General features: G+C 44.0%; 1 protein-coding gene across 1 annotated transcript in view; it reads right to left on the bottom strand.

The window, feature by feature from the left end:
* Positions 1-7,035: 7,035 nt before the first annotated feature.
* LOC148129496 (maestro heat-like repeat family member 5) overlaps positions 7,036-24,056 on the bottom strand; it is a 28,610-nt gene continuing 11,589 nt past the window's right edge. Inside the window, exons 11-24 of the mRNA XM_087943707.1 lie at positions 22,400-22,535; positions 21,813-21,931; positions 21,315-21,464; positions 20,643-20,797; positions 19,672-19,819; positions 17,890-18,071; positions 17,270-17,407; positions 16,597-16,711; positions 14,180-14,323; positions 12,422-12,598; positions 10,480-10,629; positions 9,347-9,472; positions 7,602-7,704; positions 7,036-7,094 (exon numbers count right to left, since the gene is read on the bottom strand). Coding sequence (XP_087799833.1) covers positions 7,036-7,094; positions 7,602-7,704; positions 9,347-9,472; positions 10,480-10,629; positions 12,422-12,598; positions 14,180-14,323; positions 16,597-16,711; positions 17,270-17,407; positions 17,890-18,071; positions 19,672-19,819; positions 20,643-20,797; positions 21,315-21,464; positions 21,813-21,931; positions 22,400-22,535 — 1,902 coding nt within the window. The remainder of the gene's footprint in view (positions 7,095-7,601; positions 7,705-9,346; positions 9,473-10,479; positions 10,630-12,421; positions 12,599-14,179; positions 14,324-16,596; positions 16,712-17,269; positions 17,408-17,889; positions 18,072-19,671; positions 19,820-20,642; positions 20,798-21,314; positions 21,465-21,812; positions 21,932-22,399; positions 22,536-24,056) is intronic.

Consider the following 24,056-nt stretch of genomic DNA (forward strand, 5'->3'; position numbering starts at 1 on the left):
AGAAATTAAACTGGATAACTATTGGATTATTGGCACTCAAAGGGCATAATTAAATGCTGAAATTGAGTCTGTGGAAATGGAAAAAAATAATAGTTAATGATTGAAATTAGCGAATTTAATAAAAGTAGTATATATTCAACAAAGAAAGTTAAAGTTAAGGAAGGAGTGGACAGTGAAAAAGGCTCAAGAGCACCACCTGATGGTACAGGAAAACTTCAGTGATCTTTTTTTTAAAAAAGTGTTTGGTGTTTCTAAGAAATTGGACTTTGGAACTTAAAAGAAAGTAAAAGAAACTCCATTATAAAAAACAAAAACCCTGGAAAGTGACATTAGAATACTACAAAGGGGAAGATATTTGAAAATATCGACATAGAACCACCTGGTGAGTGTGGGAAACAGTTGGGAAAGGGCCACTTGAAAATTTGGAACAGGGATTTAAGGACATTGTTGAAAATAAATTTAAAAGATACTGGCTGAAATAATATACTGGACTTTGGGACTGAATATATCAATTAAGGAAGAGGAAAAGAAAAAATGAGAAGATACAATGGAAGAATTATTTGTTGAAATGAGAGCGGACTTGCAGGACATAAAGGGAATGATGAAAACTAGATTTGAAATGTGTAATTACGTATTACAGAAATTAGAAATGGTGACCCAGCGTGTAGAAGAAGAATGCAAACCGGAGGGGGAGGAATTTAACAAAGAAGAAGCCAGCTTTGAAGAACAAAGGGATCAACAATTACTTAAGCAGGGGGGGGAAGGAATTAAAATTAAAAATGTGTGGTCTGATGTGATAATAAAAGGGAAAATGGTTTGAAAAATGGAAAAAAGGAGAGGGAAAAAGTTGAAAAGGCAAGTTCAAAAGAAAAATCAAAAGAGGGAGGGAGAAAAAGTTAATTGGAATGAGAAATGGAGAGGAATAAGAATGGGGAAAAGGGGAATTAAAAGAAAGGACCAGAAAATAAAGAGAAACAGGAAGCAAAAGAGGATGAAAAGGAACTATATTGTTAAAAGAGCGAGAGACAATGGGTTAAATTAAAAAAGAGGACAGGAAAGAGATTCCACAAGGTAATAAGGTGTGATATAAATGATTAAATATAGAAAATAGATAAATATGTAACTGATGTGATTTTTTTCTTTTAGATTCTTTTTTCCTTTCTCTTTCCTGTTATTAAAGAATTATTGCTATACTAGACATGGAATTTAATGGAATAAATATGGAATTGGGAATTTATAATAAAAATATCATATGTTGATGATTAACGATGTATAAGAAAAGGCGGAAGTTGATGAAATGAGAGTTATTATGGAAGGATTAATATCAGTTGCTATAATTAATTGATTAGACTAATATTTTTGTAATGTACAGATGATTTATAAGGTGATTGAGAAAATGTAATGCAGAATCTGACAAAAAAGTGTGTGTGTGTGTGTGTGTGTGTGTGTGATATAGTAATTAGGGAGATGGTATCAAGATAGATTGAAGGTGGCTGGCTCGAATTAATAATCAGAGGGGACAATTTTGCATTAATAAACTTAAGGATTGATAAAATTGCAAATATGACAGATAAAGGTAATTTGGGAAATGAATATAGAAATGAGATGAGAATTTCAAATAGCATTGTAAAATAAGATATGAGAATACTCTAATGAATGAAATAAGTTATAATATGAATTGGAATTGGATAAGTTTAATACTTAAATGCTAATAAGGCTAATGTGATATGAAATTGAACAAACAAAATGAATAGGTAAATATGGTCATGTTTGTATTGTATTGAAACCTGGAACCATACTGCTTGCCAAATGAGATTCTTTTATATTTAAAAAAAATTGAGGAGGAAATTGAATAATGAAATTATTAGGTGTGCCTAACTGATATGGTGGTTGGCATTAGGAGAGAGCGTTGAAATTTATTTATTTATTTTTTATTTATTTAATTTATTTTGTCAAGCAATTATAAGATAACAGGTATAAGTAAAAACATAGTTATGAATACATGGATACATATAAGAAAAATAAAAATATAAAAGAAACAATAGGACAGGGACGGTAGGCACATTGGTGCGCTTATGCACGCCCCCTACAGACCTCTTAGGAAAGGGGGTGAGGTCAATAGTAGACAGTCTAAGGTTAAAGTTTTTGGGTTGGGGAAGAAACCACAGAGTCAGGTAGAGTATTCCAGACATTGACCACTCTGTTGCTGAAGTCGTATTTCCTGCAATCCAAAACTGTATAAGTGGGGGTGTGGGGGAAGTTTCTTGTTTGTGCTTCTTTCCTATGCTATGCGCAAGCGCATCCCTTTATCAAAATAGGCCAAGGTCAACGGACAGATGCCTCCTCACCACCTGAAGATGCCCCACATGACATTACATGCAACTTTTCATTGGATGGACAGTTTGAACTCTTGTGGATGGGAACGTTGCCATCACTTTGTATAGGTGATTTTCGCACTCAGTTCCTCAGATTCAGAATTCCTTTGATGCTACCACTTGATTTCCAGTAAAAGATATTTTTTTTCTCTAATTAACGGAGTCTAAGGGTTTCTTTCTTGGATTTTGAATGGAGCAGCAGCTGACAGCCCCTTACCAGAGGGAGCCCCCTTGTGGAGTACTGTGAACCTGTTACCATGGCAACTTCACTGTGCTGTACAGTAGAAGCCATTTAAAGTACAACAGGCTGTATCTTAACAGAACTTGAATCCAAAATGCACACTATCACTTTCATATATATATATATTTCATTCCTTTACATTTCAGCGGCCAAGGCGTTCCAGAGTTATGCTGCAACACACACACACACACACACACACACACATATGTACACCAAAGATGGCATTTAATTTCATCGTACGAGGTGCAATGACAATAAAGTAAACCATTAAACTCTTAAATGATTTATTGCTGGGCCTCAGAGGGCTGTATAGAGATGCTTCCAATGACTTTGGCAAGGAGTTGGCTACTAACTAGATCGGGGTTTATCCTGTGGCCACACTGTCGAAATAGTTCTTCTAACGATGCAGTTGCCACCCGAGCCACTGAAGGTTCACAATCACCTTCCAGATCCCGGAGAGCTGAAACGAATCCAAAAATCAAATTATTTCCGGGAACGACCTGGAGGAGCGACCCTTATCAGCGACAGGGCTTCTGGAGAAAAAGCCCTCTGGCTTCAAGCTAGCAAACTTTTAAACTCACCAAGGTAAACTCCTTCAAGTTGTCTGGAGGGAACAACATCCGGTGTTAAATACAGTGCACAGCAGGCTAGACAGGTAAATAGAAAATGTTGATGGAGTTAGCAGAGACGGCTAAATCGACTGCTTTGATTAAAGAAAAAAAAGACACCATTCATTTGTTTCATATTTGTCTGTGAAACATGGCTCAACGCATCTCTCCCCTGGCTCCATTACCTCAGTAAGAGACTATCATGTTTACCGATCTGATTGTGAAATCCGTAGAGGTGGTGGTGTTGCTATCTTCTATAAAAAGTCCTTACATCTAAAAAACATCCAAGTTACCCAAGAGCTTGTTCTTCCTGAGACCATTATCTATGAACTTAAATATCACATTTTGGTTCTTACTATGTTACAGAGCCCCTGATTATGACATCGAACATGTAAACAAACTAAATTCACTACTAACATGGGCAACATCCTGTCCACCACACGCTTTTATATTTCTTGGTGACTTCAATCTACCTCAGATTAAGTGGACCCTAAACGAATGTAGAACTGAACCCACACATGCAACCTTCTACGATGCTGTAACAAACCTGGGACTGGAACAACGAGTAACCAACAATACTAGACTTAACAACTGCCTCGATCTCATCTTCTGCAATAGTTTGAATTCAATTTACGGAATACAAATTAAAGAACCCTTTTCCAACAGTGACCACAACATTATTGACTTTTGTCTCAACATATGCCCACACAAAAATCAACACAATGATGTGATCCCCAATTATAACTTCAAAAAAGGCAACTATGATCTTATAGACAATGATCTCTCATCCCTTGATTGGCAATCTCTATTCACTGGATGCAATACTGTTGAAGACCATTACAACATATTTTTACTTGAAATCAAAAGAGTCATCAAACTATATGTACCAATAACAACTCCAAAAACCAGGAAAAACAGATTACCCATAACAATAAGGAAGCTTCAATCCAAAAAGAGATCACTTTGGTGGAAAAACAAATCTGGTCACATTGCCAACTTCAAAAGCCGATACAAAAATTTATGCCACCAGATAAAAACTGAATGCACCAATTATCACATTAAACAAGAAGAAAACCTTCTACGCACCAATTCCACCCGCGCTTTCTACAATTTTGTAAACAACAAACTAAAAGACTCAAGGTCCATCCCACCCCTGAAAGGACCTAATGGCAAAGACTGCAACGATGACACCATCAAAGCCAACCTCTTTAACACATTCTTTGGCTCAGTATTTGTAAACAGCAAGGAATCAAGCCCAGTACTTCCTAGTCGAATTAAAGTCAACTTCAATGATCTAATACATATCGATTTTACAGAAGACATTGTTGAAAGAGCACTGCACAATCTAAAACCATCCCTATCTATTGGACCGGAGAGAATATGTGCCTATTTCTTAAAAAAGCTACCCACTGCCATAGTCGAACCTCTAAGCGTAATCTTTGAAAAATCTTTCAGGACCAGCTCCTTGCCAAAACTATGGTCACAAGCCACGGTCATCCCCATCTTCAAAAAGGGAGACCCCAGCCTAGTTGAAAATCACAGACCAATCTCCTTATGCTGCGTCACCTGTAAAGTCATGGAATCAATTATTAACCAATCCATCATCCTCCACTTAGAGACAAACAACCTACTCTCTAATAAACAATTTGGTTTCAGAAAAAAACTATCCTGTAATCTGCAACTCTTACACTGCAAAAACATATGGACTACACAACTCGATCAGGGCAAAGCAATAGATGCAATCTACATAGACTTCTGTAAAGCCTTTGATTCAGTGGTACATGACAAACTACTCCTAAAACTAAAATCTTATGGTATCTCTGGACACCTACATAACTGGATAGAAGCATTCCTGTCAAACAGACAACAAATGATCAAAATTGGGAGCGTCCTATCAAATTCTGTACCTGTCAACAGTGGTGTCCCCCCAAGGCAGTCTTCTTGGACCAACTCTCTTCATACTCTACATAAATGACCTCTGTGATCATATTAAGAGCAACTGCATTCTCTTCACTGATGATGTAAAGCTATTCAACACCACAGACAATACTGCTACCCTTCAAAAAGATCTTGACTATGTATCAGAATGGTCAAACAAACGGCAACTTCCAATCTCAACAAATAAATGCTCTGTCTTACATATTGGCAAAAAAAATTCAGAAAATAAAATACAGGCTGAATAGTCAAGACCTTGATGATGATCCAAACTCTGTCAAGGATCTTGGAGTACTCATCTCTAATGATCTAAGTGCTAGAGCCCACTGTAACTACATAGCCAAAAAGGCGTTAAGAGTTGTTAACCTAATCTTACGTAGCTCTTTGTCTGGTAATATTACACTACTAACTGGAGCATACAAATCATTTGCTAGACCAATACTTGAATACAGCTCATTAGTCTGGAACCCACATTATGTATCTGATATTAACACAGTTGAGAAAGTCCAGAAATATTTCACAAGAAGAGTTCTCCACTCCTCTACTTGTTGCAGAATACCTTATGCCACCAGACTTGAAATTCTAGACCTAGAAAACTTAGAACTACGCCGCCTCCAGTCCGATCTAAGTATAGTATGTAAAATCATACCTTGCAATGTCCTACCTGTCAATGAATACTTCAGCTTCAATCATAACAATACAAGAGCACACAATAGATACAAACTCAAGGTAAACCGCACCAAACTTGATTGCAGGAAATACGACTTCAGCAACAGAGTGGTCAATGTCTGGAATACTCCACCTGACTCTGTGGTTTCTTCCCCAAACCCCAAAAACTTTAACCTCAGACTGTCTCCTATTGACCTCACCCCTTTCCTAAGAGGTCTGTCGGGGCGTGCATAAGCGCACCAACATGCCTACTGTCCCTGTCCTATTGTTTCTTTTTATTTTTCTTATAAGTATCTATCCCATGTATTCAAAGCTATGTTTATTCTTATACCTGTATCTTGTAAGTGATTGACAAATCAAATAAATCCTAAAAAAATACTAAAATACTTGGAACAGTCGTTTGGGACTTTACGGGATGGTTATAGGAATTGGGTATGTCTAGTGGTCTAATGAAAAGAAGGACTAGGGGATGACATGATAGCAGTCTTCCAATATTTCAACCAACCAATCAGAATAGAACTGGAAGGACCATGGAGGTTTTCTAGTCCAACCCCTTGCTGAAACAGAAGACCCTATACTAGCATTTCAGACAAATAGCTGTCCGGTCATTTCTTAAAAGCCTGCAGTGATGTAGCAGCCATAACCTCTGGAGGCAAACTGTTCCACAGGTGAATTGTTCTTCATTCCAAATTGCTTCTCTCCTTGGTTAGTTTCCATCCATTTTTTCCCTTTTCCTGCCCTCTGGTGCTTTGGACAATAGCTTGACCCCTTCCTCTTCTTCGTGGCAGCTCCTCAACTACTGGAAGACTGCTCTCATGTCCGGTCCTGCTTTTCTCTAGACTGGCCATACCCAGTTCCTCCAACCACTCTTCATATGGTTTAGGCCTTTAATTAATCCGGTTTGCCCTTCTTTGCCTTTTTTTCCAAAGTCTTTTTTGTAGTGCTGACCAAAACTGGATGCAGCATTCGAGGTGTGGCCTTATTAAGACTTTATGAAGCGGTAGTTATACGTCACCTCACCTGATTTTGATTCTATGCCTCTGTTTCTACAAGCAATGGTTGTTCTTAGCTTTGTAATTTGTATTTGAGGGGCAGCCACAAGGAAGAGGGGGTGGGGTCACCCTATTTTCCAAAGCAGCAGAAGGCAAGAATCAATGGATGGAAACTAATTAAGGAAAGAAGCAACCTGGAACGAAGGAGAAATTTCCTAACAGTGAGGACGATCCATCAGCGCGACGGCTTTTGCTTCCAGGGGTTTTTTGAGGGCTGCATGCGATGAAATTTCATTTTCATGTATGCCGATTAGTGTACATTTAAAGTGACAATAAAGTTATTCTAAAGTCTCTGTCAGGCTAACTTTGGGATGTTCCTCACTGGAGGCTTTTAAGAAGAGATTGGACGGCCTCTTGTCTGGAATGGTATAGGGTCCCCTGCTTGAACGGGGCGTTTGACCTCTTAACAATTTATCCCTTTTTTGATCAATTGGGGCAATGGGGGCTGGGAAGGAGACAGGAAGTGGAAATCATAGCAAGGAAGGAGGCTTCTGAAAACTCAGAAAACTGTAGCGGTTATTGAAGAAGCCACATGGTGTAACAGCAGCTTCCAGTCTGGTGCAATATTCCTTAATTCTGCAGGTGTGTGTGTGTGTGTGTGTGTGTGTGTGTGTGTGTGTGTGTGTGAGAGAGAGAGAGAGAGAGAGAGAGAGAGAGAGAGAGAGAGAGAGAGATGTCAGCCTGCATGGCATTAGGCTCCAGGTTTTGTATTTGTGCTTACCAATTAGTTGGGCGGCTGCCTTTCGATACAGAGCCTTTCTGTTCCCCAGGAAATCCAGCATTTGATCCAACATTTTGGAGATGTTTTGCTTGCATTTATTCATCTAGGGAAAAGAAGGCAAGAAAGAAGCCAATGAACTCTATAGCTTTCTTTGTTTTCACAAAGGGCGACTTCCTTGGTCAGGCTTCTAGTCCTCATGCCCTCAATAACAATGTCTTCAATGGCATATTATGTTTCACTGTATTGTATTATATCATGCTGTACGATACTGAACTATAATATGATTATACTTGTTGAGGTAATTCCCCGTTAGGAGAATGAGCGCACAGAGGGAGACGTAGTGAGAGGGGTGAAGAATGACACACAACCAGCACACAGATACACTGTATGGTAAAATGTAGGTTTTTACTTCCAATAAACGTTTAAGCAAAGTCCAAACAAGCAGCCCAAGTCATTCACAGTTAAAGCAGTCAGTCCAGGGATAATTCAAATTACAAAGTCCAGTATCAAAAACAGTTCAGTAACAGACTTACATCAAACCCAAGAAGAATGATGATCAGTAACAGTCAATGGGGGAATGCAGGAACAGGACAGCAACAGGACGGAACAAGACAGCTAGCAACTGGAACAACCCAGGTTTCTGGCTCCATCTTATGGCCATTTGAGGAACCACACCCAATTACAATTTTAGCATTCTCTTAAAGAGACAGTATTAAAATGTCTATCCTGGTTTATATATTTTCCAACCCAACTGTTGGGTGACTTGCATTCCTAACAATACTATACTATATTTTATTATACTAAATGATATTATTTTACTATAATGGAATGTACTATCCTATTCTACGGTACAATGCAATGCAATACAATATAACATTATTACATTATATAGTATAGTATATACACAGACACATTTATGTTATTAAAGACGATGATAAATACGTTGTGGTAGACCAGGCCAATCTTCCCTCTTCGCATTGGCGAGACCAGGAGGACCCCGCGGGACGGATCTGAGCACCTTGTGGGTCCCATTTGGCCCTTGGTGCTTATATTTCACACCCCTGGATCAGGGCAGCCTACCTTCCAGCCCAGTCTACCCAATGATAACAGGAAGGAGGGCCAGCCAGGCATCGACCCGTCTACTCAATGCAAAGAGGAAACGTGCACGCAGTTTGGGGAGTGGAGTCGAGGTGGCCACGCCCACCCATTCAGCCACACCCACCCAGTTGGCCATGCCTGAGGTCAACCACAACCCTGATGCAGCCCTCGATGAAATTGAGTTTGACACCCGTCCACTAGGAAATGGAGAGTTCTAGTCCTGCCTCAGTCATCATAGCCATCTGTGTGACTTTGGGAGTTTTAGTCCCGCCTTAGGCATGAAGGCTGGATGGGTGACTTTGGGCCAATCACCAGGAGACGGAGAGTTCTAGTCCCGTCTTAGTCATCACAGCCAGCTGGGTGACTTTGGTGCAGTCCTCCTCTTTCAGTGCAACCCACCTCACAGGATTGTTGTGAAGGAAATTGGGGGAGAAGAAAAAGTATTGGGGATGTCCACCGTCTTGAATTATTTATCAATAAAGGTGGGACAAAAATTAAATTAAATTAAACGGTTAGCATACAACAATCTGGAACAGTCCACCGTCTTGAATTATTTATAAATAAAGGTGGGACAAAAATTAAATTAAATTAAACGGTTTAGCATACAACAATCTGGAACAAAACAAGCCAGCTTGGCTCACACTTACAAGGACGGCACAGATGTCCTTGTACATGCTATGGGGGCTGCTGTACATTTGATGGTTGAACAAGTTGCTGGGAACATCCTCCCATTCCATGAATGCCATGCATGCATTGAGGGCGTTCCTGGAGACCTGGGCCAAGGGAGGAAAGATGGTGTCAGATAAGCCGCTTCTGATTTTGTCCATGTTCCGCAGAGAAAACCCAGCCTCCTCCTTGCTCGGGAGATGGGAAAGCAGAGGAGCTACTCCGGGACTCAGAGATGGCCGGGCAAGGGGGCAGGGATGACCACAGATGCTCCGTCCTGAAAGGAGACCCCCCTCGACATCTCCAACAGGGTGACGGACAAGCTACCCAGGTGCCCAATCTCTCTACAGGTAGTCCTCGACTTACAATCGCCATGGAGCCCAAAATGTCTATTATTAAGCGAGACAGTTGTTAAGTGAGCTTTGCCCCATTTGATGACCTTTCTTCCCGCAATTGTTGAGCGAATCTCCGCAGGGGTCAAGCTAGTAGCAGAGCCATTAAGGGAATCTGGCTTCCCCAGGGACTATGCTTGTCAGAAGGGGGCCAAAGAGGCTCACGTGAACCTGTTTACACATAAGTGCCTAATGAGGGAAATAACTAACAGGCAGAAAACAACATTCCCACCAACACTGAAATGGCCAACCACTTCTGCTTAAAGAGAGACACCACGTCCTTCTAGCACTGATGATGTTATCGAGTTGGGTCATAAAATGTCTGCAAGAAAATAACCAAGCTCAGAGAGCACCAAGGACCCCACCAAGGCCTCCTCCTCCTCCTCCCCCCTTCCCTCCCTCTCCACAAACCCCACTCCATGCTACCACTGATGATGTTTCCTAGTTGGGTAAGGAAAGGTCTATAAGAAAAATAACCAAGCTCAGAGAACACCAAGGCCCCCACAGTCCTTTTCCTCCTCCTCCTCCTCCTCCTCCTCCTCCTCCTCCTCCTCCTCCTCCTCCTCCTCCTCCTCCTCCTCCTCTCCTCTCCTCTCCACAAACCCCACTCCATGCTACCACTGATGATGTTTCCCAGTTGGGTAAGGAAAGGTCTACAAGAAAAAGAGCCAAGCTCAGAGAGCACCAAGGCCCCCACAGTTCTACCCAGCTCTTCAACTCACTTCTTTGGTCTGACCGTCTGAAAGTTGGATCAATAATGGAACAAGGCTCTGCATGATGTTCACTGTGATATTATTGTTTTCTATAAGGTTCAGCCCTTTCAAGAGAAGGCCGAAAATAGAGATGGAATTATTTCGCAGTTCGGTGTCTTCCTACGAAGGAAGAGAAACAGATGAGTCCCTCCAATAGGTGAAAATCAATGTAGCTCAGTGCTCAACTGTCGGGTTCTTGGTGTGGTTAGTGGTGGCCAGGCTTAGAAGGATCTTTACGTTTTCAGGAGAACAACACACAAGTTCAGAGCATACCAAGTTCCCAAGAGGTTTTGACTTTCTCCATCTTGGTCTCCTGCTTCATTTGTTTGAGTCTCCAGGCCTTTAATCATCCTAGTTGCTCTTCTTTGCACTTTTCCCAAAGTCTCAACCCATTTGGGGACCAAAATTGGATTGAGTATTCCAGATGTGGCAGTACTTAAGGTTTTTACAAAGCAGTACTAATACCAACACTGGCACTAACACTAATATTAATATGTGATTTTGATTCGCTGCCTGTTTATGCAATCAAGGACTGTGTTGGCTTTTTGGGGCTGCTGCCACACTCGACTGGCTCATGTTTGAGTAATCGCCACCACTTTAAAAGGGGGGGGGGGGGGGGGGGGGGGGGGGGGGGGGGGGGGGGGGGGGGGGGGGGGGGGGGGGGGGGGGGGGGGGGGGGGGGGGGGGGGGGGGGGGGGGGGGGGGGGGGGGGGGGGGGGGGGGGGGGGGGGGGGGGGGGGGGGGGGGGGGGGGGGGGGGGGGGGGGGGGGGGGGGGGGGGGGGGGGGGGGGGGGAGGGAGGCAACCGGGGGGCGGACTCGGGGGCACCTTACTCTTCTCCACATGAAATGCCATGTTCTTGGAGAGAGCCCATTGTTCATTGGACTTTGTTTTTCCATGAAGATGTTCACTTCTCACTTCTCACTCAAGAAGCTTCTTCAGTTCTGCCTGAATGGTGGAGGGTGGAAGGATTTATATTCCTTGCAGTCATCTGCTCGTTACTGCTAAAGATAAACTGCCAATGACCAGATGACGACAGGAATATTCTTCCTTCCATCCTCCACCGTTCAGCGAGGATGGCTGTCCACTTAGATGTACTGTTAATGACTACTCTGAACATGATTATCAACCCAACTATGTATCTGTTTAATTATCCCAAAGGTGCTTTTTCCAAAGACAAAAGATTTTGTTGTTCCTTGAAGAGGTTTCCCTCTTTGAACTGAAGTAGCTTCTTGGATGAGAAGTGAAATGTCTTCAAGGAAAAATGAATTATTTTTTCTTTGGAAAAAGCACCTTTGGGACAGCCATGATCTGGATGATTCACCATCTCTTCAGATATATCTGTTTACTCATGCAAGAAACCAAGTGAGATGAGCCTGGCAATTGTTCATCTTGACAGTTCCATGCTAATCGTTGGCAATTGCTGTAAAATGTTTGCAGATCAACCTCTACGGTATGATGTAGGCTGCTGTTTTTCAATCTGAGCAGCTTTAAGATGTGGGGACTTCAACTCCTGGAGTCCTCCAGCCAGCAGAGTTGAAGGCCACACATCTTAAAGGGTCTGAGACCAAGCAACACCCCTCTAGATTGGGTTTAGATATGGAGAGCGAGGGGGTGGTGGTGTTTCTAGATAGGGTGCCTGGTCTTCTAGATTTTCTAGACTGGCACATGCTTTGGCGAAGCTGAAGAGAGAGGCAACCTTCATTCTCCTTCACTCATCTGGAACATCTCCAGCTCCCTAGCGGGGCTCAAGGATCATCTGCAAGCCTCCACACTGTTTTATAGCACCACCACACCGCTGTGGCTGAACTACTTCTAAGCATTTTTGGTCAAGCTAGACTTCTGCAGGTGGTCCCCAGGCCATCTGGATGGGAGCAAACGAACGAAAGAGCCGTGTTTTATAGCTTACTTACATCCCAAAAATACTGCAGGAGGTGGGGGATGAGAACAGCGGCCTTGTACCCGTATATCCTGACATCCAGCTGCCCGAACAGGATCTTTAGTGTCCTCAGCGCTTCCTTGGCTAGGCTGCTGTGGTGTTGTATGGCGCAGTTCACGACAGGTCCCAACATGGGCCGCAAAACCTTAGTCTGGATGAAGCAGGGAGAGAAAGGAGCCAGAGGTCATGACAGAGAAGCCCACAGAACATGGAATCCCAGGGTTGAAAGGGAACCGGGAGAACTTCCAGTCCAACCTGCTGCTCAAGCAGGAGACTCTGTGCCCCTGATGGAGCGAACCTACGCTACATGTGCCAGATGTGCCGCGCAGAGCCCTCTCAGTGGGCATGCGCCCCCTTGACAGCGGGTCTCTTGGTTTCTGGCACACCGGCCAGCTGGTCTTCGTGGGCGCCAGAGTGCCGGGAAACAGCCAAAAAATCAGCCAAAAAACAGGCTGGTTTTTCAGGCATTCAGGCCGTTTTTGAACCTTTTTCTGGTCCATTTCCAGGCTGTTTTCCAGACCGTTTTCCATGCCATTTTTGGGCCTTCTTCTGGGCCATTTTCGGCCTTTGTTTGGGCTGTTTTCAGGCCATTTTCAGGCCTTTTGGGGGGCTGTTTTCAGGCCATTTTCGGGCCTTTCTTCTGGCCTTCTTCTGAGCCCTTTTCAGGCCTTTTTCAAACCATTTTCAGGCCATTATTCGGGCTGTTTTCAGGCCCTTCTGGGGGCTGTTTTCTAGGCTGTTTCCAGGCTATTTTTCCAGCCATTTTCAGGATATTTTTCAGGGCATTGGGGGGGCACTTTCTGGAGCATTTTCAGGGCAATTTCAGGCTATTTTTAGGGGGAAACACCCCAGAAAAGCCATGAAAATGGCCCATAAAACACCCCCAAAACAGGGATTCCCGCACTGGCCAGATGGTCTTTGGTTTTCCGGCACTCCAGCACTCGCTCATGCGTGCGCCTGCACATGTCTTCCGGTTTGGGTGCCCAAAAGGTTCGCCATCACCACCCGATACTCTTCTGGATAAACGGATCTCTAGTCTCCTCTTGAAAAAATCTCCCATGTTGGATCACCCACACCGTCTGGAGGCAAATGATTCCACTGACTAGCGGAATAGCAGAATCGGAAGGGACGTCAGAGGTCTTCTAGTCCACTCCCCTGCTCAAGCAGGAGACGCTATGCCATCCCAGAGAAATGGCTATCCAGACCCTTCCTAGAACCTTCCAGCGTTGGAGGAAGTCGTTCCAATGATTAATCGTCCCCGGCGTCGGGGAATTTCTCCTTAGATCTAGGTCGGTTCTGTCCTTGATGAGTTCCCATCCCTTGCTTCCCATTCTGCTTTCTGACGTTCTCCAAGAGGACCTGTCCTCAAGTGGACCCTTCCAACCTTCCAGGGGTGCACCCATCTTTGAAGAAGAGACACCACTCTAGGCTGAGCCCACCCTCTTTCTGGTGCTTGTCTTCTTCTCCTTCTCCAACCCATCCCAGCCTTGTTGGACTTCCCAGAGAGGGGAAGCTTTTCTGGGGTGTTTCCCCCTAAAAATAGCCTGAAATTGGCCTGAAAATGCTCCAGAAAGTGCCTCCCCCCCCAAATGCCCTGAAAAATATCCTGAAAATGGCTGGAAAAATAGCCTGGAAACAGCCTAGAAAACAGCCCCCAAAAGGGCCCGAAAATGGCCTGAAAAACCTGCTTCTCCCTTGACCGTCCAGTCACTTCCTGCACCCCATCTCTTACCTCCAAGGGGTGCTGGAGAAGGTATCCCAGGCCTCGGATGCTAAATATTTGTAGGAGGATGTAAGATTGGCTCATCCATTTGTGAAGAACATCCAGAATGTGCCGCATTGTAAAATGGTGCCCAACCTCCGGGTGGTACAGCAGCTGAGGAAGAAGAGCCGAGAAACTGAGCATCAAGCAAAGCAACGGAAGGGAAATTCCCTGAGAGCCTCTACTAGGAGATGCCACATTCGGCCATTAAGAGGAAGGAAATAGAAAATAGTCCTCATTTAGTGACCATTGAATGTTGCAACGGCACTGACACGCCCATTTTTCAGACTTAGGACCATTGTACCATCCACACCATCATGCGACCAAAATTTGGGTACTTGCAGGTGAATATTTATGACGGTCTCAATGTCCCGATGTCATGGGATCCCCTTTTGTGATTTTCTGATGAGCAACGTGTCTCTCCCTCCCTCCCTCCACTTCCTTCCTTCCTTCCTTCCTTTCTCCCTCTCTCTCTCTCTCCCTTTGCTCTCTTCCTTCTCACCGCTCTTCCTCCCTCCTCCCTCCCTTCATCTCTCCTTCCTTCCCTCTCCTTCCTTCCCTCTGTTTTTTCTAGAATAGAATAGAATACAATAGAAGACCTTTATTCTCATTGCATTCCATGAATACAATGAAATTTGAAAGCTACTCCAGCACAGTGCCCCAAACACCACATCACAATCATACTAGAGTATTTAATAATAATAATAATAATAATAATAATAATAATAATAATAATAATAATAATAAGGAGGAGGAGGAGGAGGAGGAGGAGGAGGAGGAGGAGGAGGAGACTAAATCACAAATGCACCTATAACGTCTCCCTGATGGTAACAGTTCCAAATATGAATGTCCAGGATGAGAACAGTCTGTGGAGATTTTTTAGTGCTCTAGAGAGGAATCTGGTCTTCGCAATCTCTTCCAAAGAAGAAAGAGAGCAACCGATGATATTTTGTGCTCTGTTTATAACTCTCTGGAGCATCTTCTTATCCACTGCAGAGCATCCAGCATATCACACCGTTACACTGTATGCCAAAATGCTCTTGATGTTAGAACAGTAAAAAGTAACCAGCAATTTCTCACCCATACCATTCTTTTTCAGCAACCTCAGAAAGTGCAGGTGCTGTTGGGCCTTCTTTGCAGTGGCCATAGTGTGGACCGACCAAGTAAGGTTGTCAGAAATATGAGTTCCTAGAAATTTAAAACTATGAACTCTTTCCACACATTCTCCATTGATATATAGTGATAGAAGCTCTTTTGCATCTTCTGAAGTCTATAATCAATTCTTTGGTCTTTTTGATGTTGAGGGTGAGGTTATGACTCTTGTACCACAAGACCAATCTGAGAACCTCTGACCTATAGATCGTCTCGTCTCCTCCTGATATGAGTCCCACCAACGTGGTGTTGTCTGCAAATTTTATTATAGAGTTAGTGGGACAAGAGGGAGTGCAGTCGTAGGGGTAGAGTGACTACAAAAGGGGGCTCAGCACACAGCCCTGTGGAGAGCCAGTGCTGAGAGCAAGAGTGGAGGAAAAAAATAGCTGCCAATCCTAACAGTTTTGGGTCTGTTAGTAAGAAAGTCCTTTATCCAACAGCAGATGTGAGAGGAGAGGCCCAATTCTAGCAACTTCTTAATCAGTATATCCAGAATGATGGTATTAAAAGCTGAGCTGTAATCAACAAAAAAGCATCCTTACATAGCTCCCACTATGCTCCAGATGGTTCAGTGCAACGTGGAGAGCCATGACAATAACATCCTCTGTGGATCTGTTACTCCGATAAGCAAACTGGTATGGGTCAAGAGTCAATGGGAGGCAATCCTGTATATATTTTAAGACCAGTCTCTCAAAACACTTCATGATTATGGGTGTGAGAGCTACTGGTCTTTCTTTTTCTTCCTTCCTTCCTTCCTTCCTTCCTTCCTTCCTTCCTTCCTTCCTTCCTTCCTTCCTTCCTTCCTTCCTTCCTTCCTTCCTTCCTTCCTTCCTCCCTCCCTCCCTCCCTCCCTCCCTCCCATAACATCTGGAGGCAAGCCATTCCACCAATTAACAGAATAACAGAAGACCTTGGAGGTCTTCTAGTCCAGGGGTCTCCAACCTTGGCAACTTTAAGCCTGGAGGACTTCAACTCCCAGAATTCCCCAGCCAGCAAACCTGGCTGGGGAATTCTGGGAGTTGAAGTCCTCCAGGCTTAAAGTAGCCAAGGTTGGAGACCCCTGTTCTAGTCCAACCCCAGCTCAAGGCGGAGACCCTCTACCATTTCAGGCAAGTGGCTGTCCAGCCTCTTCTTCAAGGCCTCCAAGGATGGAGCCCCCACAACTTCTAGTTTCTAACCAGAAAGTTCTTGTGAGCCCAGGGAAGCTTTCCTTGACCTCCAGAATGTCTTCTCACCTCCGAGAAGAAGATCATCCCAATGGTCTTCTCCCTTATGTCAGGGCGGTGGAGGTAGGTGCTGGCCTGTATAAACATGTCCTTGAGCTCCACTTTAGAGAATGTGAACAAGTTCCTAAAAGATCAGATATGGAGAGATCAGGAAAATCTGTCGATTGCCTTTCTCTCTCTCTCTCTCTCTCTCTCTCTCTCTCTCTCTGTATCTTCTTCTTCCTCTCCCTCCTCTCTCTCTCTCACCCTCCCTCCTTGTCCCTGTCTTTCTCTCTCCCTCTCCCCGCCAGTCCCTCCTCCACTCTCTCTTCCACTCTCTCCGCCTCTCTTTCTCTCTCTCTCTGCTTCTCTCTCTCTCCCTCTCCCCCTTTTCTCTCCTTTTCTCTCTCTCCCTCTCCCCTCCTGTTCTTCTCCCTCTCTCCCCCTCCTTCTCTCACTTTTACCCCCTCTCCCTCCCTGTCTATCTCTCCCTCTGCCCCTCACTCTCCCTCTGCTTTTCCTCTACTTCTCCCTCTCCCTCTCTTTCTCTCTCCCTTCCCTCCCTCTTCCAGCTCTCTTTTTCACACTCTCTCTGCCTCTCTTTCTCTCCTTCTCTCTCTCTGCCTCTTCTTCTTCTCCCTCCCCTGCCCCACCCCCCTTCTATCTCTCGCCCACCAACCTCTTCTGACTTTTAACTTCTTACCGGGCCAGGTGGGAAATGGCTTGAAACAAACTGTCTGGGCTCAGTAGCATTTCCCAGCAGCCCAGCAGCCCCAAGGCATCGAATTCCCTCATATAGCCAGCACACATGATCAAATCTCTGATCGCTTGCACTGCGGTGCTAAACAAACAAAGGAACAAGAGTCGGTGCCAACCATTCAGAAGACCTCCTGCCCCCTGCAAAGCGCAGGCTTTCCGCAGATGCCAATCTGCCTCCCGATAGCCATGACTGAACCAAGCCATGAGGGCTGGCAGCGTCTATGGGCCAACCAGGGGTTGATTGTGGCTGAACTTGATTACAATGGCTTACTACAGTTCATTTATTGACCGTGCAGAGTTACAACACCACAGAAAAAGTGGCATGACCGTTTTTCACCCTTACCACCGTTGTAGCATCCCTGTGATCAGAATTCAGACAACCGGCCACTGCCTCATACTTATGACAATTTATGAGTCCTGCTTTAGGACTCATGCGATCCCCTTTTGCGACCTTCTGACAAGCAAAGTCGGCGGCGAAGCCAGATTCACTTAACCACCATGAGACTAGCTTCACCAATGCAGTGATGGAGAAAGAACCCAGGCTGGGCCTAGGGGATTCCTTACCCCAATAAGTTGATTTGTTGGGAATTCTCCAGTATTCGGCTTGATCGTCTTGGCCCTCGTTTGCTGGCTCCAAGGAGAAAATAAATCTGGGTGACCAGCGCGATCAGCAGCGGAGGGAATTTGTTCTCGATAACTTCAGCTGCCTCAGGTAGTGAGAGGATGAAGGACAAGGCATTGGTGGCCTAGAAACAGGATGAAAGGAGAGTCACCTTGGGCACACCAAGGTACTGAGATTCATCACCTTCTTCTTCTTTTAACGACCCCATAATCCCTTGCATTGGGGTGGAGTCTGAGCCATTGAATGGAGTTGAACGTTGACTGGCCAGATGCCCTTCCTGTCGCCAATGTAACGGGAAGGGCACGTTCAGCAGATACATTGCCATTGTGCCCAGAGAGAGAAATACCTGCCTCTACTTAGCATCCAACACACACCCTCCTGATTGTGAGCAGAACCAGATTACTTCGCTTACAGGGTCCAAAAGTGGGACTCCTTTGATGTGGGCCAACCAGGAGAAAAAATAAATCCCCATGTCCCTGAAAACTGAGCTAGGAATGTCCATATCTGAGAGGGGATGCAAAGTTTTGCTCGAAGTGGGACTTCCAAAACACAGATTCTACTCCCACTCCAGACTTTGAGAGGACAGTGGGGTGTAGATATAGAACAGGTGTCCAACCTTGGCAACTTTAAGACTTGTGGACTTCAACTCCCAGAATTCTCAGCCAGCTTTGCTGGCTGAGGAATTCTGGGAATTGAAGTCCACAAGTCTTAAAGTTGCCAAGGTTGGACACCCCTGATATAGAAGAAAAGGGAGAGAATGTGTAGCACAAGTGAGAGAGAACTGTGGACAAAGAGATCTGAAGACTCTCTTTTTGTCTTCATTCCTAAGTGGGCTCTTTACTCTCCACCTAATAAATTGTTTATTTATTTGTGGGCTCCTTGGGGCTGTCTGAGTGTGGTTTTTTTGTTGTTGTTGTTGCAGATGTTTCATGACCCAACTAGGTAACATCATCAGTGCTAGAAGAGTTACACCCAAGTTACCCAAGAGCTTGCTCTTCCTTGAGACCATCGTCTGTGAACTGTCCTTAAATATCACATTTCAATTCAACTCTGAGCGACTAACATTCTCTTCTATGAATCTGAATCCATTGAATTTTTATACCAGCCATCTCAGCTAACTGGCACTGGGCAGTTTACAATAATGTAAAAAAAAAACCATAAAACACATAATAAAAACACAGATTAAAACTATTGATAATAAGAGGCGATGTGCAGCTGGATGTTTGCCTTTCTTGGTTCCTATCGTGTATTTTCTGACATCGAACTCTTTTTAGTAATTTCTGTAAGCCACCCAGAATCACCATGAGTGAGTTGGGCAACCGTACGAGTTTTCTTATGAAATGAATGACTCAATCAATAAATACACAAATGAATGGATGAATAAAGGAATGAATATATGAAGGAATGGATACATGAATGAATGGATACATGAATGAATGGATGAATGAATAGATGAACCGATGGATGGATGGATGAATATGAAAGTTGTTCTGGCCAGGAAGCCCACAGATGCTTTGACTTCCAGTGGGGCTTTTTTGGAGGGCTTTATGCCAAATTTTGCTCCAATTTCAGCCCCCACCTGTTTGCCCACTGCCTCCCTGCAACCTGCTCTTAATGGGGAGACCCCCGAGGGGGTGAATCTTCTGTCCAGCCCCTTTCCCCTTCTCTCCGGCCTTCCCCACGTCTAGATAAAATGGAAACAGAGCCGCCGGTCGATGGCTTACTGCAATGGGCATGATGGATTTGCAATTTCTCTTTCCAGTGGTTTCTGTGCTGGGGTCTTCATCCTGGAGCCTTTTGATGAGAGGTTTCATGATCCTCAGGTTGGCATATGGATCTGCCACCAGAGCCCTCCATAGCTCTCTTGCGGTTCTGCAGAGGTGGAAAAATAGATTAGGGGGGAAAAAATCAGCCTCTTTCCCCCATTTCAGAAGCGTCCAGATATATTAACTGCCCCCTCAATGGAAGAACAGATTATATATATATATATATATATATATATATATATATATATATATATATATATATATATATATATATATATATTTCTTACGTTTTCGCGGGTACTTACATGTATGGCCTTCAGCTTTGTTCGGGTATTTTCCCATGTCATAGTAGTGGTGCTTTTAAAGTTGTAGCAACGTTTCAGCAGAATCTCATCTGCCATTATCAGGCTTCTGTATTGTGTTCGTCTGTAAGTCAGACTTTCACAGCCGAATGCAGAATAGAGTAGAATAGAATGGAATGCAGAATAGAATAGAATGCAGAATAGAACAGAACAGAACATAATAGAATAGAATGCAAAATAGAATAGAATAGAAGGCAGAATAGAATAGAATAAAATAGAATGCAGAATAGAGTAGAATAGAATGGAATGCAGAACCGTTTGCCAAGTAACCACTCAAAGTGACAACGGCATTGAAAAAAGTGGTGTGACCCCTCTATCACAAGACCTGCTGGCTACACAAAGCCCTTACAAGCCGAAGGACACCAACACTGGCCTTCCCTAAACTCCATTGAAGATGTCACCTAGCCTGATAACAAAACGTTCAGAAACCAACCCACAAGCTTGGAGAACCGACCTCCACCCTTATCCTCCACCTGAGCTACAGGTATCTGCCCCGATCGCAAAGGATTGAGAATCTCCGTAGAGTCCAAGCGACCAGGAGACACCTTTCCTTGAGGTTCTTCTTACCCATCACACTCCACCCAGACCTCCAGGATGGTATCCACCACTCGGTTTGCCCTTTTCGAAGCCAGGTGGCACACGGCTTTTATGACGTCTTCCTTGGTGGCAGGGTCCAAAATATTTGGGAGGCACATGTACATTTCCTTTAGGATCATCGGTAGCTACGGCAAAACAGAGGTCAGAGGGGCGAGATCCATCGTTGGTCTCCACTGGAGTTGCAGTAGAGCTGATAATTCCCACCCATTGGGGAAAAAATGGCGCCCACAATGTCAACGTTTGCCTGACATTTTCAAAAAAATGCCTGATTTGTCCAGCCCCGTGTGATGTGGACAGCACTGAACCAAATTTGCACTGGCCATGATAGATGGGCAGACACTCTCTATAAATGGGGCCAAATATCATCATCAAATTGTGACTGCGGGCCCCCAAAACACACTATCCAATGTATTTATGTAGTCCTTATGACCACCAAAATGTTTCTTGCTAACCTCCTTCTGGAAGGTTTACCCAACTTTATCAACAGCCCAGAGGTCACTCAGTGGTCTGGCATCTAGCCCTACTAGCCTTCTTAAAGCCAGCCAAAGTTGTGTCACCAAGTGGGACTCCAAACACCAAGTCTCACCCCACTCTCCTCTTTGTTTTCTCTCCCTTTCGCTCCAAACCCTGCCATTTTCTTACTTCCTCCATCTCCATTCCACATTCTTTCATGAAGGAATTGAGAAGGAGCCCGGCAGCCTGTGAAATATTTTTGTTGCTGTTTGTGACAGCTTCCAGGGCTTTCACGATCACATCTGTTAACTGGGAGGGAGTGAGATGCTCACCAAAGGCCTGTTGGAAAGAAGGACAGAAGACCATGCGCAGATGCATCAGGGTTTGGACTCTCTTTTCTCGACAAGCCAGAGACTTTGACCCAGGTTTGGGGATAGCCCACCATGGAGAGAGGCAGGCCTTAGTCCATGTCATCCATCACATGAAATTAGGAGGTGGGTCAAAGAAGCCAACATGGCGGCTGCACTTGCCTGCTCCTGGACATTGGGGGGGATGGACATCCAAACTCCAGCCTATGGAGCGTGCCGTCCCCACGGTTATGTTGACTTTTTTGAGTATCTCCAGGTCATGAGGAGGACCGAAAGGAAGGTCAACAAGAAGCAAGGCGGAAGGCTGAACTAAACATACCTTAGCCATTTTGGGGACGTTGTCATAAAATATTGCTGGGCCCGAGAGGAAGTAGTCCTCCCTCAGCCACTCGACGATCTTCCCCTTCCTGTTTTTTCTCCTCATCTCCATTTCTTTAGCTTTGTAGGGAGGAAAAGGACACAATGTCAGAGTTTGGCATTCTGAACTTCCGAACCTCCTTCCTCTGGTTTAGTAGTTCCAATAGAAGAGAAGATTTGTAGCTCAGGGTTGACACGAGGGGGTCCTTGGTGCTCTCTGAGCTTGGTGGTTTTCTTGCAGACGTTTCATTGCCCAACTAGGTAACACCATCAGTGATGCTGACCGTCAGTACTGACAGGGCAAAAGCCTTGTATAGAAAAGAGAGACAAAAGCTTCCTCCCTTCTAGTACTGATGACGTTACCTAGCTGGGTCATGAAAAGTCCTCAAGAAAACAACAAAGGTCTTCCCCCTCCCTCTCCTCCTCCTCCCTCTCTCCCTCTGTCTCTCCCATCTCTCCTTTTTTGGGTGCCACCAGAGGGTCTCCTGGGCAGTGCGTATCCCTGGGCTCCTTGCAGCGTGTCCCCCCTTGGAGTCCCCCATTTCTCACCCATTTTGCTCATGAGGAGTTGGTGGAGGTGGTAGGCAGCCTCTGCAGACATCCGGCCAACTTCTTTGCTGGTGTCGCTAATGTGCAGGGCCAGCAGAGCTACCAGCTGTCCCAGCAGAACAAAGTCAGCTGTGGTCTAATGAAAAGAAGAAAAAAGGAGGAGAAAGATGAGAAAGTGGGAGAGGGGCCCTCGGGAACTTTTCAGCCACCTGAAATCAGAGAACATGTACCATCGAACCAAAGAATCTTAAAATCATATATTTTGGAATTATAGAATCACAGAATCTTAGAAACATAGAACGTTAGAATTTTAGGAACGTAGAATATTAAAATATCAGAACCACAGAATTATCAAATAGTTGAATCTTAGAATCATAGAATATTATAATTAAAAAATTATTGAATCTTTGAATCTTTGAGTCATAGAATCTTTGAATTTTGAATCAGAAAATCTTTGAATCATAGAATAATAATCATAGAATCTCAGAATCATAGCATCATAGTGTCATCTGAGAATAATAGAATATTTGAATAATAGAATCTTTGAATCTTTGACTCTTCAAAGCATAGAATCATATAGCCATAGCCAGGGGTGGGATTCTACCAGTTCGCACCTATTTGCTAGAACCGGTTGTTAACATTCTAAGCAGTTCGGAGAACCAGTTGTTAGAAGAAATTACTGGGCTAATCCTGTAAGGAAGGCAGGAAGGAAACATTCTGGTGTTGCTTACAGAAACTGCCTCTCCATTAACTCTTATTGCATTCTTGGCAGGACTAGACTTCCTGTCTCTGGAACTTCTCTGGAGGTTTTCTTCCCTCCTTTGCTGGTATCCAGCTTGTGTGGAGTGACCATTCAAAGTTACAATGGCACTGAAAAAAGTGACTTGTGACCATTTTCACACTTTTTGTATCTATTGTTTGCTCTTGTATTGTTATGATTGAAGCTGAAGTATTCATTTGCAGGTAGGACATTGCAATGTATGATTTTATATACTATATTTAGATTGGACCGGAGGCGGTGTAGTTCTAGGTTTTCTAAGTCTAGAGTTTCAAGTCTGGTGGCATAAGGTATTCTGCAACGAGTAGAGGCGCGGAGAACTCTTCGTGTGAAATATTTCTGGACTTTCTCAACTGTGTTAATATCAGATACGTAATGTGGGTTCCAGACTGATGAGCTGTATTCAAGTATTGGTCTAGCAAATGTTTTGTATGCTCTAGTTAGTGGTGTGATATTACCAGAGAAGAAGCTACGTAGGATTAGATTAACAACTCTTAATGCCTTTTTGGCTATGTAGTTACAGTGGGCTCTAGCACTTAGGTCATTTGAGATGAGAACTCCAAGATCCTTGACGGAGTTTGGATCATCAACAAGATCTTGACTATTCAGCTTGTATTTTATTTTCTGATATTTTTTGCCAATATGTAAGACAGAGCATTTATTTGTTGAGATTTGAAGTTGCCATTTGTTTGACCATTCTGATACATAGTCAAGGTCTTTTGGGAGGGTAGCAGTATTGTCTGTGGTGTTGAACAGCTTTACATCATCAGTGAAGAGAATGCAGTTGCTCTTAATATGATCACAGAGGTCATTTATGTAGAGTATGAAGAGAGTTGGTCCTAGAACACTGCCTTGGGGGACACCACTGTTGACAGGTAT

This window comes from Notechis scutatus, chromosome 14 (genome assembly GCF_049901735.1).
Source record: "Notechis scutatus isolate UNSWTSFEM ecotype Mainland chromosome 14, rNotScu1.2, whole genome shotgun sequence".
NCBI classification, from domain to species: domain Eukaryota; kingdom Metazoa; phylum Chordata; class Lepidosauria; order Squamata; family Elapidae; genus Notechis; species Notechis scutatus.